Raw genomic sequence first — 19880 nt, 5'->3', positions numbered from 1 at the left:
CTGAACTGAACCGGGTAAAGGAATTAGTTGCCAACTCCCTCTTGGAACAATAGCCTCTCCCAAGGATTGGTAGGACTTCCCTGGTGGCTCAGATGGTAAAGCTTCTGCCTACAATGCGGGAGACTGGGGTTCAATCCCTGGGTTGGGAAGATCTCCTGGAGAAGGAAATGGCAACCTACTCTAGAATTCTTGGCTAGAAAAATCCCATGGACGGAGGAACCTGGTAGGTTACAGTCCATGGGGTTGCCAAGAGTCTGACACGACTAAGCGACTTTACTTTCTCTTTCAAGGATGGGTAAGTGAGTGATACTGACATTGGCTGGACTTCCTAGGTGGCTCTAGTGGTCAAGAGCCCACCTGACAATGCAGGAGGTGTAAGAGACAGGGATTCGATCCCTGGGTTGGAAAGATTCCCTGGACAAGGGTATGGCAACCCACTCCAGTATTCTTGCCTGGAGAATCCCATGGACAGAGGAGCTTGGTGGGCTACAGTCCATAGGGTTGCAAAGACTCTGACACAACTGAGTGACTGAGCACCAAACCACCTATGAGGAGAGGGGGCATACCACCTTTGAGGGGAGGGGGCATAGAGGGCGTACCACCTTGGAGGATAGGGGACATACCACCTATGAGGGGAGGGGGTGTACCACCTGTGAGGAGAGGGGGCATACCATCTTTGAGGGGAGGGGGCATAGAGGGCGTACCACCTTGGAGGAGAGGGGACATATCACCTATGAGGGGAGGGGGTGTACCACTTGTGAAGAGAGGGGGAGTACCACCAGGAGGGGGCATACCACCTATGGGGGTGGGGGGGACGTGTGTTTTCTTGACACTGCGTGTTAGGTATTGACTTGGTTGGGATACAAGTAATTAAGCTTTCTTTTGTCCCCACACACATGATGAGTGAAAATGTTAATGGAGGACAGAACCTTTTATGGAAAGAACAGTGCCCTTTTCTCGCCTTCCTAATCCTCCATAGGTAGGCTTGGCGGCATTAACAAGCATAGAACATTCCTTTGGAGTAGAATCCTGGGGGAGTCATAATTATCAAGGCTGTCATAGACGGCCACGAGCAGGCTCAGAGGCTCACTTCATTTCACGTTAAGAAAGTGTTATGGGGGCAGGGACAGAGTGGAAGGAGGGGAGCAAGGCATGGTAGTGAGTAGTGGAACTATGGGGAAGCCCTATTGATTTGAGGGGGGGACCAGAATTCCTGTGGCCTCAACTTAATCTGCCATGTTTTCTCGCAATTTTTCCAACCAGCTACCTCAGCGGCCACCGTTGTTGGGGCCCCAACGCCAGCTGCCGTTAACCCTGAGCTCGCGCGAGACACAATCACCTGCCGAGACCAGGGCCAGGGTGAAGAGAGAGGAGGGTGCCATGGCGGACGAGCAGAGCATAGTGAAAGTCTACTTCCTGAATGATGACCAACAATGGGAAATTCTAGGCAAGGGACATGTCTCTGCTGTTTATGTGGAACGCCATCAGGGCATCTGTCTGCTAGTTCGATCTGAACCTAACGGCATACAGATCTTAGAGTCAAAGATAGATCCAGACACGCCCTATCAGAGACGACAAGGGACATTAATTGTTTGGTCTGAAGCTGAGAACCACGGTATGGCGATGAGTTTCCCGGACGCAGCAAGTTGTTACGAGATATGGAAAGACATCTGCCAGGTTCAAGGTAAAGACCCATCTACTGATATCACACATGACCCCTTAGTTGAATCCGAAGACGAGACATTGGATGACGTAACAGATGACGTGCTTGAGCTGCCTAACTGCGAACTCGGTAAGCTTGACCAGATTGCTCACTTAGTTACCTCAGTTCTCACGTCACCTCTGCATAAGGAAAAGTTGGCTCTGTTAGTGGGAAATGAGGACTTTATTAAACAATTACTGCAGTTGTTCCACACGTGTGAGGACCTAGAGGATACTGAAGGCTTACAGAATCTGCATGACATTGTTAAAGGGATGTTATTTCTCAACCAGGCATCTCTGCTTGAGATCCTCGTTTCTGATAAGTATATCATGGATGTGGTGGGATGCCTTGAATATGACCCTGCCTTGGCTCAGCCAAAAAGGCATAGAGAATTCTTAACCCAAAAAGTGAAATTCAAGGAAGTTATACCAATAATAGACCAGGCACTTCTGCAAAAAATACATCAGACATACAGAGTACAGTACATTCAGGACATCCTTTTTCCTATCCCATCTATATTTGAAGAGAATTTTCTTTCTACTCTTACAAATTTTATTTTATTAAACAAGAGTGATATAGTCAATATGCTGCAGGAAGATGATGAGTTTTTGTCTACCGTTTTTGCACAGTTAAGGGATAAGACCACAGATGATGATACACGACGTGAGCTGTTATTTTTTTTCAAGGAATTCTGTGCATTTTCTCAGACATTACACTCTGCAAACAGGAATGCACTATTCAAAACACTGACACAACTGGGAATTCTTCCTGCTCTTAAAATTGCAATGGGTATAAATGACTTGCAAATAAAGTCAGCTGCTACTGATATATTTACTTATCTAGTAGAGTATAGTCCATCCAGGATTCGAGAATTTATAATAGAAGACCAGGAAAGTGAAGGCAGCATCCTTTTCATTAATTTAGTAATTGAACAAATATTCTGTGATACTGACCCTGAGCTAGGAAGTGCTGTTCATTTAATGGGAGTTCTTCGTGCCCTGCTTGATCCAAACAACATGGTGACAGCATCTAGTCACTGTGAAAGAAGTGAATTTCTACGTTTCTTCTGTAAGCATTCTATGAATAACTTCATTGCACCACTTTTGTCAACTACTTCAGCATATATACGTGACAAGGATAATATAGTTGGATCTGACGAAAACAACAAAAACTGTCTCAATAATTACCGCACAGCACAGCTGCTTGCCTTAATTTTAGATCTGCTTTCATTTTGTGTGCAACATCATACATATTACATGAAAAAATATATTTTGAACAAAGACTTGCTAAGAAAAGTCTTGATCTTGATAAATTCCAAGCACACTTTTCTAATCTTGTGTGCTATTCGTTTTATGAGAAGGATGATTGGCCTTAGAGATGAACTTTTAAATCGTTATATCATCAAGGGAAATTTTTTTGAGCCAGTTGTAAATGCTCTTCTAGAGAATGGAACTCGGTACAATATGTTGAATTCAGCTATTGTTGAGCTGTTTGACTACATAAGAATGGAAAATATCAAATCTCTTGTTGCCCATATAGTTGAAAAGTTTTATGCAACGCTTAAGTCAATTGAATATGTTCAGACATTCAAAGGATTGAAGGTGAAATATGAGCAAGAGAAAGAGCTGAAAAATCAATTAACGAAGAATTTATGTTCTGTCCTGTATAGTCAAGTATTTTGCAGAGGTTCCAGTGTCTTGGAGGAGGAGGAGGAGGAGGAGGAAACGAGTATTAATGAAAATATAAAGGAAGAAGCAGTTAAGTCACCACCGGAAAGTGATATTGAGATTCAGAAAACAAAAGAAAATGAAGACAAGGTAGATCTTCCCTCCAAAACATCTTGTGGTGACTTTAAATTTACTTCATGTCATTCTGCTGATGCTGCTGATGAAACAAGTAACCCAAACCGCACAAGCGTGATTTGCTTAGTGGATTATTCAGATGATGAAGAAGAAGAGGAAGATGAAACACCTCCCAGCAAAAGACCACATCTTAGCCCATAAAGTCTTTATGGAAAACCCATGACATTACTAAATTCTGGTAAAATTGTGTAACATTAGCTGAAGAGTCTGAATCCAAAGCTTCCATATTTGAATACATGTATTTAATAAATAGCAAAGATGTTCATTGTTATTATCATCTAACAGAATTTAGTTTTGTAAAACAAAAAGGATTTCAGGGTTGATAATCTAATATTAATGTAGTTCTGTTTCAAGAGTGTATACCAGACATAGCTAATAACAGTGCAGTTGCAAAGCTTGTAACATCATTTGCCCAATGGTTCTGGCTATGGTTTTCTTTTTTCAGTTCCTTCTTTGAAATAAAAGTGTATGTTTATGTGGAAAATAGAGTCAACTGTAATAAAAAGTAAAGCTATTCACTTTTCTGTGAAGATTTGACAAAAATTCAGTCTTATAAGTAACTGGAAGAAAGTGACTTTTGGTGTGTATTTTCATGAAAATAAAGGAAGATGGATTCAAAATGTTCAGTTGTTACTATAATTTTTTGTCTGGTTAGATGGGATGCAAAGAATTGGTCCAGTAGTATTCTAAAAGACCTTGGGATTGGTTAGAAAAAACAAATGCTTTCAGCTGCCTAAATTGTGAAAGATACTTGGTAGGTCATTTCCTGATTCATGAATAAACTTGTGTCTGTCTTCAGAGCAGTAAGTAACTTTTTTAAAAAGAGTATTTATTTATATTTGTTGACTGCTCTGGGTCGTTGTCACTGCACTTGCTTTCTCTTGTTGAAGTAAGCAGAGGCTGCAGTGCACAGGCTTCTCACTGCGGTGGCCTCTTGTTACAGAGCACGGGCTCTGGGGCCTGCAGGCTCTGTAGTTGTGGCTCATGGGCTTAGCTGCTCTGAGGTATGTGGAATCTTCCTGGATGAGGGATCAAACCGGTGTCTGTGCATTGCAAGGCAGACTCCCAACCCCTGGACCACCAGGATCGAACTGGTGTCCCGTGCATTGCAAGGCGGACTCCCAACCACTGGTAACTTTTAAAGTGTAACTTACAAAGACTAACATACCAAAAAATAGTGCTGAATGATGTGGCACTTAATATCTAGAAACCATTTTGCACAGTTTTTTAAGAAAAAGTTACTTAAGTGTTAGATTACACACACGATACTTGAAGTTTTTTCTGTAAATGAATGGGTGTAACATGAAAGGTGCTTTATTAAAGAAGTGATTGCAAGTGAATTTCTAACAGTAAGATGTAACAAAGAGGTTTTTGTTTTTTTTTTTTAGAGTGGGGTGTAAACTGGGTCCAATTTCCCTGGAATTGCTTGAAGCCATTTCTCCTATTTCAAGATTTTAGAGTTAATTTTTATTATGACCATTGTTTGTACAAGATGATCTGTCTTTGTAGATATGAAGTATAGTTTTCCAGAAGACAGATATTTATCTTGTATTAAAAATACCACTGTACTTGTTTTATACCATTTGCTGATATTTATGCTGAACTATACAATTCAGGAATTAAAAAGTGACCCTGTAATTCCAAAAACAAAAGAGACCATTTTAAAGTGCCAACAGGGGATGCATCTTATTCAAAACTGAGAGATTGTTGTTAGTTACAAAAAGAGGGTATTCCTAAAATAACAAATACTGATTTAATCATCATATATAAAAGCTGCTGAAGTATGGACATGACATCAGAAGATATAATCTGACATGACTGAGGATGTGACACAATAGGGAAACTTCATTTTCACATCTCTCAAGCCAAGCTATTTAAATGTTGTAATGGGATGATTCAGATTGTGAGTGCATGTCAAAAAAGGAAGTTTGTTTGAAGAGCATTTCGTGTTTTCCTTCCCACTAGACTGTCATGGGAATGTTCTCCATAGTACACACATTTGCATGCATGCACAAGCTTTTGTTTGAAAAAATATCCTTAACTCTATTTTGGTGGGAGAAGTTCCATTTCCTTAGCAGAACAGATATTTACAACCAGACAGAGAATAACAATTCTTTGCTGCTTTCTCTGCTTATTCTCTTCCCTTCAGCTGGCCATAATGGGAGGTTAATAAAAAGTAAAAATAAAAACAAGGGGAAAAGAAGAAAAGAAAAAAAGACAGGCATTCTCTCTGTGTAACCTCTGTGAACCCTTTTCTAGTCTCAGCAACTTAATGTTAGGGAAACAACATGACAAGAAAAATGGTGCAAAGGCAAATTGCCCATCAGATGGTAAAACCTACTATTAAGGGAACATTTAAGAGGGCAACAAAACACAGAAGAGCAATCCTTACTGTCTGCACACTGAGTGAAAAATTGACCAAAATGTTCAGTCTCTATAGATAGTTTGTGTGAGAGGTACCATGTCAAAAATGTTTACTTTCATCTTTAAGTTTTTTAGAAGCAATTTTAATAGGCCCCTGAAGTAGATTGTTTATAAAAAGAAGAAACAGTGTGGAATGGCCTTGTACTTAAAACGAAATTCAGGTGAGCATTTTTGAAGAGGTGCCCTGAATTTGTCAAGGTTTTGACTTTAGATATATGACTTCCAGTCATTTTTATGGCATAGTGACTTTCTAAACTCACCAACAAAGTGGGGTGATATAACAGATAAAGCAAAAGCTTTATATTTAAACAGCCCTTGAGGACAACGCAGATTCTGATGCTTACTAGTTCTGGGACCTTAGACAATTTACTTGTTTTTTCTTTCAACCACAATTTCTCCAATTTGCCTTAAAAATTAGAAACTATACATAAATTACCCAGAAAATATTTAGTACTCAATAAATAACTTTCAAAACTCGTTATCATCATCAGGAGCAGTATAATCATTTCTAAGAAGGGGGAGGATAAAGCCAGGTATAAGTAGTTACATCAGAAGTTATGCCCATAAATCAATAATCTATATTCTATGATGCATTAAAATCTAATGAGTTCATTTCTGGTTAGCAGACAAGTCTATGTATATGTATCCTGCCTTACTAAGACACAACTGAAATAAGCAATGAAGACACTCTAGTGGAATGATGTCCGAGGTGTTAACAAAGGAGTGGGAGATGTCAGGAATGAAGGGTGGGACTTCAATTAGAAAAGGAGGGAAGGTGGGAGGGCACTGAAGATTTGTGGTGAGTCACTGACCCTGTCCCCCTTTGTCCCATCCCAGGAAACACTGTGGTAACTAGAATGGGTCCCTAGATAAGAACCCAGATGTCCTTGCCCTAAAGCAGTTGAGATAACAGGCAAAGCTGGGGGCCTTTTATGGATGTGTTTGCCTCTTTGATGTGTTGGAGGATCCAGGATGCTGAAAGCTTACCACCCGAAGGTGCAGGAGAGGGGCATGTTAGTGCCTGGTTCCCACCTAGTAAGTATAATTTCAAGAGCACAAATGGAACCCCTGGAAAGAAAGTCTTTACAACTGGCAGACCTATCAGGTAGTCCCAACACTGTAGGAGACAGGAAGAATAAAAGAAAAGCAGGGCCCGGCAAGGGCCACAAAAGAAATGTATAATTATTGATAAACTGGATGCTATAAGGCATGAGACTCTTGGAACAAGTCCAGAGGGAACAGTTCATAATCTTGAAAACAAAATATGATCTTGGGGTCGGAAAACCAACCCCAGACTGTTTCTCAACTGGCGTCTCAGAGTCACATGTTTTACGTATCTGGTGGAAAATCTATAGATAAAAATATCAGTCTTAGTTACTAATTTGTTATTGATTACTGTTTGCTAATTACTTAATGGTTAATGATCATTTTGTTCTTTGCCCCTGAAAGCCACATGAGTTATAGTTTAACTCCCTGCATATTTTTTCATTCATGGCTGAAAGTATAATAAAGCTGGCTTGGATTCAGTTTCAGCACCTTCACCTTGGAGCGATGTTGGTCCTCTGATCTTCGCTTTTCTCTGAATTCTTGCGTCTCGTTTCTCATTCTCTCGCCGTATGGGGCTTTCGGAAACCCTGCTTGTCTATCTGGTTTCAACAAGTGGCTCCGGAACAGAGACCCAAAAGTGAATCCGGGCTCCGAGGCTAGCTCCTAGTGGCAGAGAACGCAGAGAAATCCGGCCAGCTCTGCGGATGAGAAAAGTACTTGGTAAGTACACCCCTGCAGATTTGTCAATCAGGGTAACAATGGACAAAATCCTTATAAACATAGAGACTATATGCAAGTGTTAAAAACTTTGTTAAAAAGTTCGGGGTTGAGATTTCTCACTCCTCTTTTAAAAATTGTTTTCTGCCATTGAAAAATATTGCTACTGGCTAGATTCAGATAAAGGGACTTTGAGACATGAAAAATGGCAAAAAGTTATGCGTTGCCTGTGCCGTGCCTACCAACGCGGCTAAAAGATTCCTTTGTCTATATGGTCAGTAGGAAATCTTACTAACACAGCTTTAGGACCGCTATAATCCAAAACCTTGGATTCAGGAGATTCTGTAGAACAAATACAAAAACAAATGGAGAAAATGAATTTGTATGATAACATAGGTGATGAGAAAAAAAATCAATAAAAATGAAAAATAAGAGTCAAAAGAATGATAGAAGTCAAGAACAGATCTTTCTCTCTCAACCAACTGCACCTTTGGTCGAGCCCCCTCCTTTCAATCCTGAAACCCCTTGGGATGATGGATTTGCTTTTAAACCACAGATAACTGTGCCTAATAAAATGACGCCTTTATAAAAGGGAGTTCATAGGGCACAATTGCAGGGGGACAAAGACGCTTTAGTTCTCCCTGTGGCTGTAACTCAAATCCCACCAGATCCTCAATTTCCACAAGGAGGACTACATTGTGATTATAATGCCATACCATTTAAAACCATAAAGGAGATAAAACAGACATGTACCCAATACGAAACTAATTCTCCTTATACCATGAGACTAATTCAGAGACTTTCACAAGCTGAACGGTTAATTCCTTATCATTGGGAAATGATAGCCAGAACATGCCTATCCACCTCAAAATTTTTATAATTTAGGACCTGGTAGCAAGATAAAACAAATCAACAAGCTCACAAAAATGCGACAGCCAACCGGCCAGTTGATATAACACTTGATCAATTAATGGGTAGTGGGGCACATTTTGACATTCAAGCTCAGTTACAATTTGATGATCAATTACTCACTCAAGTGAAGATAATATGTTTAAAAGCCTGAGAATTTCATTTACTCAAATTATGCAATCAAATGGAAAACCTTATGTAGATTTTATTGCCAGGCTACATGAAAATTTAAATGAATCAGTCTAGTTCTTGCTTATGACAATGCTAACTCAAAATGTAAAAAGGCGATTCAGCCTCTCAAAACACAGGGTGCCCCTCTAAAAGACTATCTTAAAGTTTGCCAAGATATTGGGTCAGAACCATATAAAATACAACTTCTGGCTCAAACATTGTCTAAGGCTAATAAAAAGACAGATATGAGATGTCACCAATGTAAAAAATTAAGACATTAAAATAGACTGTAAAAAAAAAAGTAGTTGATAAATTATACTATTGGCTCTGATGCCACTCCTATTTGTATTGGTTTTGAAAGTATATGTCTTAAAACAAGATATAAAAAGTGGCTGTCAGTTGTCAAAAAGTCAAATGAAGATAAGACTTCCCTCTTTCTGTTAACTGCCCTTACTTTTTAAAAAAAAAAAGAAAAAACTTCCAACATGATGAATCCACCTGACCTTCCTGATTGTGTTGCTGAAATTAGCCATGGTATTAAAAACTGGTTAAGATGAAAATTATATAAAGGATCAGAAGGTCACTTATTATTAAATGTTACAAAAGACTCTTATTGATCGGGGACCCTGCAGAACCCCTAAACTTAAAGAATTTAAAGTGTCTTCCCCATGGGTATATAATGAAAAGACAATTAGTACTTATGGTAGTCAACCCCTCATATGACATGGGGGTAGGATTAGCTCCCCCTTTGCCTCGTCGAGATCATTATCCTATTCATGATAAATTATAGAAAATACTCATGACATTAAAAAAAACTAATTTCTTAAAAAGGACGATATACTGAATATATTTTAAATGACCCAAAAACTACCTTTACTTTTACAAAAAAACCTCTACCCACACTATTCAGACTTACATAAAAATTCCTTTTGTTTTTATGATCAGACTAGCAAAATATGATCCCAATTTGGGATTAGTAAAATGTATTAACTGTTCATTTTATACATGTATAAATAATATCATTCCTTTTGATAAAAGTTGACAGAATATTTACATTTTTTTTCATTTTTCCAAAACAGTTTAATTAAAAAAAGGTGAAGAATCTGAAAAAATTAAGGGGTGGGGGAACAGCATACCACGACTGGCTCAGTCACAAAGAAACATCATCACCTAAAAAGATATTTAAGTTTAATACAAATTTTATACAAAGAAAATGTGAAAAAATACTTCCATATGCTGAAAGCAATTATGCTTCACAAATAAGGCCAGCTAGGCTAGTTTTTTGTTTTTTTTTTAAACTGCAATCTACAAATGTTCTTTCCTGTTTGCTTCTAGGACTCTCTTTTTTATTTCTTTTCTAATATGGGTAACTGGCTGGAAACTGTACAGTTCGCATCCTCTTATCAACAATGAAGAGAAAAGAAATGAGACTAAAATGTACAACAGAATGTACTGGAATGATATCATACAATTAATTTTTCTCATATACATACATCACCTTTTTGCTTTGTTCAGTGCTTCTTGTTTTACACAACGTAGTGTAACAGCACAGCAGTGTCCTGCTTCCCTTCAAACTGTCTTTGTTTCATGCTGGCATAAAAATGTAAAATTTCATCATATAAATGTTACATACATGCTTCATCTCAGACTCAAATGTCCTCTCCGCGTGCATCTCGCCTTTGACTTCTCACTTCGTGAAGCATGGCCATCTCTTACCAAGCAGGTGTGAGTGTCTTTAAAGGAACCACAAAGCAAAGAAAAACTCTCTGTTTCAGAGCTTCTGACTCCAACGCTTTCTATGGTCCTCTCTTCTGCAAACTGAGCTGAGCGGGGCTTATTTCTAGTTAATCTGTAAACAAGGATGTGTTTTTGTTTGTTTGTTTTTTTCCTCTTCTTTTTTCCCTTTTATAGGAGTACAGTCATCATGGAAATCACATAAAATTAATGAGCTCCTCCGTGTGTCCTTCTGCTCCAGAGAGCTTGCCTTTTGTAATATGATGACGTAGTATTTGAAAGGGGCCAATGGGTGCATGTGATGTGTCCACAGGAGCACCGAATTCTGGGGAAATTCCTGATCCCAATATGCTGTGTACAGACATACAAATGGAAACAGCTCATGGGGCATCAGAGGAGGAGAAGCTGTGCGCCCCAAAGCGAGGCCCCTGCCCTCTCCACACCCCTGTAAAAGATGGGCTGGATGACCATCCTTTCTCCAGCATCCAAACATTCTTTTTGTTGTTGGGTGTGTTTTCTGTTTTTTATTATTTTTGTTTTTTTTTCCTCTCTCTCTTTTTTTATAAGTTAAAGTTAATACAAATATAAAAAGGGGAAGTACTCTAGGCTCGATGACATCCACAAATTGTACACTATTTACATCTAAAGCAAAGGTTTCACGTGGGTAGAACAGTCCTCAGTCAAGGCTATTTTGGGAAGTGACGTAGTGTGGGCGGCCCTCCGTGCCGGGTGCAGAGGCCGAGTCTGAATGGCTGGCATTCTCCAGGCTGAGGGTGGCGGTCTTCCAGTCTCACGTTTCTTAGAGGTTTCCGGTTTCCCTGGTGTCTGGGTTGTTTTTCTCCATGGGGCGGGCGGCCTGTGTCCCAGCATGTCCCTAGTCCCAGAAGGTATATCTAGGCGGGACTCTTTCGGGATGAGGCTCTTCGAACTGGTACCGGCGCTGTGCTCAGAGCAGGCCGACCCTCGCTTCTCCTCACTGCCGCTCCAGCAACTGAATTTACTGCTTCAGGAATGGTACTTCTGGGCTGGGTAGTTGGGGTCCGGCTGGTGGTCTGTGGTGGTTGGGGCAGAGGCAGATTGTTTGTTGCACCTGTTGCTAACAGAGCCTTGGTTGGAGCCTAAGAGAATGGAGGAGGGGGTCTCCCTGGAGCCAGAGAGGTCGAAGGTCGAGCCACTGTCCTTGCTTTTCTCAGCTGGCGTCTCCTTCTCTTTCAAGGCGCTGCTTTCCAGGGGAGCTGCCTGAGTACTGGAGGAGGCACCCTGGGATTACTTAGTGTTTCTGTGTTCACCTCAGGGTCTGCTTCCTGCTGAGGGGCGGTAGCTGGCTGAGTGCAAGATTTCATGTGCTCGAGCCAGTGGGCCTGCTGGCAGGGGTAGTCACAGTAGCTGGTGTTCCAGCAGCAGTAGAAGATGGCCTCCTTCTTGCAGTTGGCACACCACTGCTTCTTCTCGGTCTCATCCACCACCTGCTGCTTCTCCAGTTCCAGTTGCTTCTTCACCTCGGCAATGAGCCGGTCCCGCTCCTGCTCTAGGCTCTGCCACATCTCTGCCATGTTCAGTTCCAAGTAGTGTTTCATTTTCGAGAGCTCCTGCTGGTGCAGCCACTGGGATTTCTCTATCTCAGTCCTCAGCCTGCGGATCTCAGCTATTGTGCTTCCAGTAGTGTTCTCAGAGAGGTCGTTATATATTTCCATCATCGTGCCTTTTATTGCATCCATCATTTTGCTAGTGTACTTGGCGATGTCTGCAGCGACATCAGCTGAAGTGGTAGTGATGGGCAGGTCTGTGCTGACCAAAGATGCTAGGGTGCTTGTGGTCCCTGAGCTGGTGACCAGAGGCGATGACTGGGTGCTGGTCACCAGGGTGATGGTGGAGGTGGATGGGCTCTGCGTGATCTCTTTCTGCTAGACAGTTGATGAGTTCCACACGACCTGCTGCATGGCCGGAGCAGTCTCCTTCGGTAAAAGCGGCCTCTGCTTTTTCACCAGGCTTCCCATGGTGGTGGCGGCGGGGGCCGTGACCGTGGACGTGGTGCTGGTGGTGGCCATGACCCCAGCCGTGGGAGTTTGGAAGGATGAGCAGGTGAGGACCAGCGTTTTGCGGGGAGACTGGCTGCCCGCTGTCATGGATCTCCCTGCTTGGGAGATGGTTCTTTGGGTTCCCTCTTATTTTTTTGATCCTCCCGCCCAGAATGGTCTTCTCCTAAATCTATGACAAGTTCGCTCTCTGAATCGGAGTCCAGGCCCAAATGCACCGTTGGGGAACCCGTCTCATCTTTTCCCTTCAGCTTATCCTTTGTGGGATGAGGCGAGGGTTTTGCTTTGTCTGAAAAGTCCTTCTCAGGCTGGGGCTAGTCTTCTCCTTGACTGAGCTTGGGTCCGCTTTCTCGCTGGCTGGTGATGTGCTGACTTTGAGCTCCTCTTTCGTTTCCACTGGGTTCGGCAATTTGAGCTTTTTTTTTTTTTTTACAGCAGATGGCTCTTTGTCCATCCAAGCCCCCTCTTTGTCTTTGGCATCTTCTGGCTCGTTCTTGGACCTCTGTTCCTCATCACTGATAAAGTCACTACTGCTACTATCTGACTTCTCAGAATCCTCCTAATCGCTGTGCTCTACAGCCTATAAACATCTTCTGAGATTTCATTTATGCCTAATTGTGCTTTGCAACTCTGTATTGTCTCGTCGAGATTTAGGTGGAATCTGCCGCGAATCTGTCGCTTGGGGGAGATGAGAGGAACAGGAGCAGACTGCTGCTGGACAGACTCACTCAGTTCCTTCAGGTCCATCTCGGCCTTGCTTCGATCCAGGTTAAGATTCAGGATGCTTCCCGTGGTGGATGTCTTGTCCTTTTTCGTGGTGACTGGCGATACTTGGCCAGAGAATGGTTTGGGGCTGCCGGATAAACTCCCTGCTTGTCCTGTCTTGGTGGAGGCTGGTGAAGCTGTGCTCTTGTCCAGGAAGTTCACTGGCACTGAAGTGGCTGGACGTGGCCTTCGCGTCCTGCTCCACATCGGAGCCCGTCTGCATGGAGGAGTTTGTACTCATGGGGGAGTGTGGCATGTCGGACAAGGAGATCCTGTGGCCTGCGCCCCCACTCAGCGTCAACTTGCTCATCAGGATCTTGGGCGACGCTGTCATGTCAAACCTGAGCTTGACCTTCTCCTGTTTGTCCATCTTGGCGGCACCTGCACTGGGGTAGGAGGGGTCAAGCAGCATTCGGTACTGGCTCTTGGGTGTGTAGGGTGTCCTGAATGGAGAGTAATTAAAAACCCCGAACTTCTGGCAGATGTTCTCCACATAAATCTCCATCTCTTGCATTGCACTGTTGAAGATGCTTTTAGTCTTTTTCACAAAAAAAGGAATTTCTTTAGACATGAGGTAACAATTATTTATTGGAACCTAGGCTCTAACGTGTTGTCCAGAGAAACGGGCATCCACCTGCCCATCTTTATCCCTCAGAGCTTTTGCAGGCCAGAATGGAAACCCCTTCAGTTTTGCCCAAACCAAAGGATGCGGATTGCTACAAGGCTCACAAAACCAGTTATCTCGTTTTTGGCAGGCAGCTAGATAACACTCTGGACAAACTTCAATTTCATTCATCTCATGCTCACAGATTTTGATGACTACTTTTGCAATTTGTGTCATTTTGTGATTTCCCCCATTATAAATGATGCAGTTGTGCAAAATCCATTTTGCATCAGCCAGGAAGGCTTCTGTGCAGCCATACATTTTCTTTTTAGCATTCTTTTCCAATGTACAAAGGTCCATGGGGTGGAAGATATATTCTACATAGTCAGGATGTTGCTCCAATGGGACAGGCTTCTGAAATGCATCTGTCCCTGGCTGTTTCATTTTCTGAATGGTGAACTTGAGCAGGTATGATAACTCTTCGATGATGAGCATCGCCATGGCTTTACTCTGAGTCTCGATGCATTCTGCTACTGTGATCTTCTCACATTCAGGACAAAATCAGTCCCCCTCTGGTTCTGATGTCAGTCTCAGACACTTAGCGTGATAAACCCCGGGACAGAGCTCACAGCAAAGGACTTGGCCTTCCCAGTGACAAACCCAGCAGTAGAAATCATTTCATCTGTCCTGCGGTACAACATCAACAGGGTCTGTGGTGAGTGGCTGCTTCATATAGTAAAATGGACCATGTCTTAGTTCTGGCTGCTCCTTATTGTTATTTTTCAGTAAGCCGGGTTTCTTTTTCTTTTTAATGAGACTTGTGGATGTGTCCTGTGGCGAGTGGCCACTGGAGGAATGAGGAGGGCTGGGGAACTTTCTTTTCTGGGCTGTTCTCTCTGTGAAGCCCGGATCTTTGGAGCAGGTAGAATTATCCATGCCCTCTACCACCTCCTGTTCTGTTTTTATTTCCTCTTCAGCCAAGATTAAATCACAAAGTAGAAAAATATGCCTAGGCTAGAAGCAAAAGGCCTGGCTTCAAAACATTCAAACCACCAGCATTTAGCCCAGGAATTGAGATTGGGTTCTCCACACTCCCAGCCCCTGGGATGTTTCTTTTCTGCAGCAGGCATGGCTTAGAGAAAGCATTCAGCACTCTTCTAAGCTGTGACTAATTATCTTCCCCCCACCCCCCATATTTACATTCTTAAAACCAAAACTGACATATGGGTTCCAGTTGATTTACAATGGCCTTGACAAGAAAGCCCTACATTATATATTAGTAAAAAAAATATTAAAAAATCTTAAACGTGTTAAACGTTTTCTGAGATTACTAATTGCTGCCATCTTAGACATTATTGCAATTACCACTATGGCAGTCGTAGCTGAAATGGCTCTTCATAAATCTGAACAAACAGTTCATTTTGTACAAAAATGGCATAAAGATGCCAATGTCCTTTGAACCACTCAACAAAAAATTGATGAAAAATTGGCCTCCCAAGTGGCCGACCTTCAACAATCTGTAAAAGATCAATTAGTCAGTTTACAAAAACAAGTGAGACTAAGATGTGATTAGAACTATACTTCCTTTTGTATAATGGCTTTCAAATACAATAAGACACAATTTAATTGAGATAAAGTTAATCAACACCTATTAAAGTAATATTTCTGTAGATATTCAAGATCTACAACAATATATATTAAAAGCTTTTAATAAACATCTTGATGTGATTTCTGAATCAGATTTTCTTGATACTGTTACTGATAATCTTTCTTCTCTTAATCCTTTAAAACAGATCAAGACATTTAGATACAAAATTGCTCTAGTTATGGGAGTACTATTAATTATGCGTCTGTGTTTCTATATAGTCTAGAAAAAAATGATCAAGAGGCAACAAAGCCAACAACAACTAACATTCCTCACCATTTCTCATCACTTACAAAATCAAAAAGGGGGAGATATAAGAGACAGGAAGAATAAAAGAAAAGCAGGCCCCAGCAAGGGCCACAAAAGAAATTTATAATTATTGATAAACTGGATGCTATAAAGTATGAGACTCTTGAAACAAGACCGGAGGGAACAGTTCGTAATCTTGAAAACAAGATATGATCCTGGGGTCGGAAAACCAACCCCAGACTGTTTCTCAACTGGCGTCTCAGAGTCACATGTTTTACGTATCTGGTGGAAAATCTATACATAAGAATATTAGTCTTAGTTACTAATTTGTTATTGATTACTGTTTCCTAATTACTTAATGGTTAATGATCATTTTGTTCTTTGCCCCTGAAGGCCACATGAGTTATAGTTTTACTCCCTGCATATTCTTTCATTCACGGCTGAAAGTATAATAAAGCTGGCTTGGATTCAGTTTCAGCACCTTCGCCTGGAGGTGTGTTGGTCCCCTGATCCTCACTTTTCTCTGAATTCTTGCATCTCGTTTCTCATTCTCTCACCGTATAGTGCTTTCGAAAACCCTGCTTGTCCAGCTGGTTTCGACACAACACGGATCAGGGAACACAGGTTGAGAATGCTAGTAGATCAGCCTTAAAGTTCCCAGTTCATGTTATAAAAACAGCATAGTCCTTGCTTTTGAAAGTTTTCTGAGTGCAGTCAATCCAGTTTTCTTGTTTGTCCATGCCACCAGCATGGGATGACTGTGATTGGGAGCAGGAAGATGTCCAGAGGGGTATGTATGATCATGCCCTGCATCTCCTGACAGGTCTCTCAGGAGGGTTAAGGGGGAGGTGCTCAGAGCTGCCTAGCTGGGGATGGCAGACCCAGCAGTCAATTAGAATGAAGGTGCCTGCTAGAGTTTGAGAGAACTATACCAGGATGTTTTCTGTGGGGAGGAAGTCTCCAGAGGCACTTTTTAACTACAGGGCTCATCAATGCCCCTCCCTCTGTGCGATCTTGGGTGCTGGGTTGTTACTCTTCCTCCACCTCTGCAATACCTGAGTGCCGCTTTCTGATGACTTGCCCCTTTTTCTGCTCATTCCCTACTCTCACCCAAACTTTTCATCTAGGAAGATCAGGTGTAAGAGGCATGGGACATGTGTATAAAACCAGAATTAAGTTTGAACCATGTAGATCCCATTTTTGCCTGGCTGCCACCATGGCTGTACCAGCCAGGCTGGTCTGGGAAAAGAAATGTGTATCATGCTGGGGAATGGTCAGGACAGAACCCTACAGTTTCAAAAGAGGCCTGTATAATCCCCCATCCCTTTAGTCCTGATTTAATGACCAAATTGCCTTACTCTGAAGTAGGGCTTCTCAGTCTCAACACTGTTGATGTTAGGGGCCAGATCATTCATGGTTGTAAGAGGCTTTCCCTTGCACTGGCACAATATTTAGCAGTATTCCTGACATCTACACACTAGAGGCCAGCAGAACACCTTCAGCTGTGGCAAGCAAAAACTATCCAGAAGAAGCTAAATATTCCTCAGGGGGGCAAAATCACCCTTGACTGTGAATCTCTAGCCCAAATATGTGTATAACTTGATTCAAGGGCTTCTCTTTGTGGATGTTGAGTCCACATCCAGTAGGGTGAGTCACCTTCTCTTTTTCCCTCTCCCTGAAGAGCCCAGTACATACAAGTGAAGTGAAGTGAAGTCGCTCAGTCATGTCTGACTCTTTGCGACCCCATGGACTGTAGCTTGTTAAGCTCCTCCGTCCATGGGATTTTCCAGGCAAGAGTGCTGGAGTGGATTGCCATTTCCTTCTCCAGGGGATCTTTCCAACCCAGGAATCAAACCCAGGTCTCCTGCATTGCAGGCAGACGCTTTACCGTCTGAGCCACCAGGGAAGCCAGTACATACAAGGGTCAGGTGCATAACACACTTTCATAGAAAGAGAATGGACTTTACTTGGAAATACAGAGATCCCAGTTCTGCTTTTCATTACAAGTGTAATCACAGCATCTTATTTGACACCTCTAATCTCAGGTTTTCTTATCTGTAATTATGGCTAACTACCCTGTTATGGCTGAATTGTGCACCCCCACCCTCAAATTCATATGTTGAAATTCTAACTTCTGATATCCCATATGGGACTGCATTTGGAGATTTGGTCTTAGAGATTATTAAGTTAAAATGTGGTCATTAGGGTGAACCCAAGTCCAGTATAACTGGTATCTTTAAAAGAAAGAAATCTGGACACAGGCATACATACAGAGGGAAAACCACGTGAAGACACAGGAAAAGATGGCCATCCATAATACAAGCCAAGGAGATAGGCCTCAGAAAAAACCAACTCTGCTGTCACTTGGTCTAAGACTTTGAGCTTTCAGAACTGAGAAAACAAACTTCTGTGGTTTAAGTCATTCAGTCTGTGGTACTTTATAATGGCAGCCTCAGCAAGCTAATACAAATATCTAATAGAAAGAAGTTTTGCGAAAATGAAAGAATGCATATCTTACGAACATCACAGTTACAATAAAGAGTTTGAAAATGACATGTGACAATAGCTGTTTTTTATTGAGTATGTATTATATGTCAAGCACATTTTCTTAGGCAATTTACCTAGATTATTTCTAATTTTACAGTAAACCTACAGGGTTGATGTGATATTGTGAGACTCCACTTTGTAGAGAGGCAGAATGGCTGAGTGAACTAAAGGGCTCCAGCCACTGCACTCTGCAGCCATTGGCTCTTTTTCTCCTAGGTTATGCTTGGTAGGGACTGCTGCCAGCCAGTGGTGGGTACAGGACGAGTACTAAGCAGGCTTGCTCCTGGAAAAAGAGAAACTCCTCTGATCAGAGACTTTGACTTGAAGACTTTCTGAAGGCCTTCCTAAACATTCTTTAAACTGCTTGGTGATCTAGGATGCTGCCATCATCCTGTCTCTCCTTCTCTTGATGTCAGAGTGTGTTATGATCTGACAGCTCTGTGTTATGATCTGACAGCTCTCCTAACATCCTCTAACTTGCTCTCCATTGCCTCTCATTAACTTGTCCCCTAAAGAGATCCTTACATACTAAAGCCTTTGATGCTAACGACTTCTTGGAATGGACTGACATAGTATGTATTTTGACTCTATTTTACAGGGAGAACAGGCACACACACGTGTGTTCCCAGAGTTGCATAATTAGTACTAGTGCAAGGGTATTCAGATATGATTATCTAACTCCATAGACTGATTCTTTTACATATTATAATGTATCTTGAAATACATGGTGAAAGTACTTTAAACATTAAAACCATTATATGCACCCACCATGTAAAATATGTTTATTAATAATAAAGTAGAAATCTGAGATCAATGTCTCAAGTCTTTGAACAATCTATGCACATAAATAGTAACAATGCCCCTATTTTTGCTTTACCCACCCTTCAAAAGGTCATGTCAAGCTAACACTGTTTGAATTCTCCTCCACGAAACACAGCACTGTGCAAACCACTGTCATCACACTCACCACAGGAGTTGCTAAAGAGGTGACTAGTGGAATTTTCCCTCTTGCCTCGGAAGTCAATAGCTAAATTTCACTGTGTGCTAAGTTCCAGGCTACTTAATTCTTGATTTGGGTGGTGGGACACTTTGACATTAACAGTGGAGGTCCATATCACCTCTTCACCTCATGCATTCACCCACTCTAGAATTTAGTTGCTAATCTAAGAAAACTGGTGGACATACAGACACACTTGATGTACTGAGATTAAATTTCAGCCCCAATGAAAAATAGAGGCTGGAAATAGAAATTATGTCCAATCATATACAACTTGAAATTTAATACCTTTCATATTTCAGAGTGTAAACCAAGTTTCCTAACCACTAGACTTGCATAAACCCATGTTCCTTTCTATCTTTCTATTGGATTGTTTTCGTGTTTGTTTTTCTTTTATTGCTTTGCAAGGTATTTTTTCAGTTCTAATCTGGTAATTAGTTACCTTTAAATTGTAACATGCACAGTTTATTT

At 41.6% G+C, this 19880-nt stretch overlaps 1 protein-coding gene and 1 pseudogene across 1 annotated transcript; one reads left to right on the top strand and one right to left on the bottom strand.

Moving 5' to 3' along the window:
• The first annotated feature begins 1380 nt into the window (after positions 1-1380).
• On the top strand, positions 1381-3705 carry LOC102284806 (serine/threonine-protein phosphatase 4 regulatory subunit 3-B-like). The gene is made up of 2 exons (XM_070366612.1): positions 1381-2881; positions 3041-3705. The coding sequence occupies exons 1-2, from the start codon at positions 1381-1383 to the stop codon at positions 3703-3705; spliced, it is 2166 nt and encodes a 721-aa protein (XP_070222713.1).
• A 7735-nt stretch (positions 3706-11440) lies between these two features.
• LOC102285084 (MYND-type zinc finger-containing chromatin reader ZMYND8 pseudogene) lies at positions 11441-14946 on the bottom strand (annotated as a pseudogene).
• Between the last annotated feature and the right edge of the window lie 4934 nt (positions 14947-19880).

The sequence above is a fragment of the Bos mutus genome, chromosome X, assembly GCF_027580195.1.
Source record: "Bos mutus isolate GX-2022 chromosome X, NWIPB_WYAK_1.1, whole genome shotgun sequence".
Lineage (NCBI taxonomy): Eukaryota > Metazoa > Chordata > Mammalia > Artiodactyla > Bovidae > Bos > Bos mutus.
The sequence above is the reverse complement of the archived record's forward strand: the minus strand, read 5'-3'. Positions and strand labels throughout refer to the sequence as shown.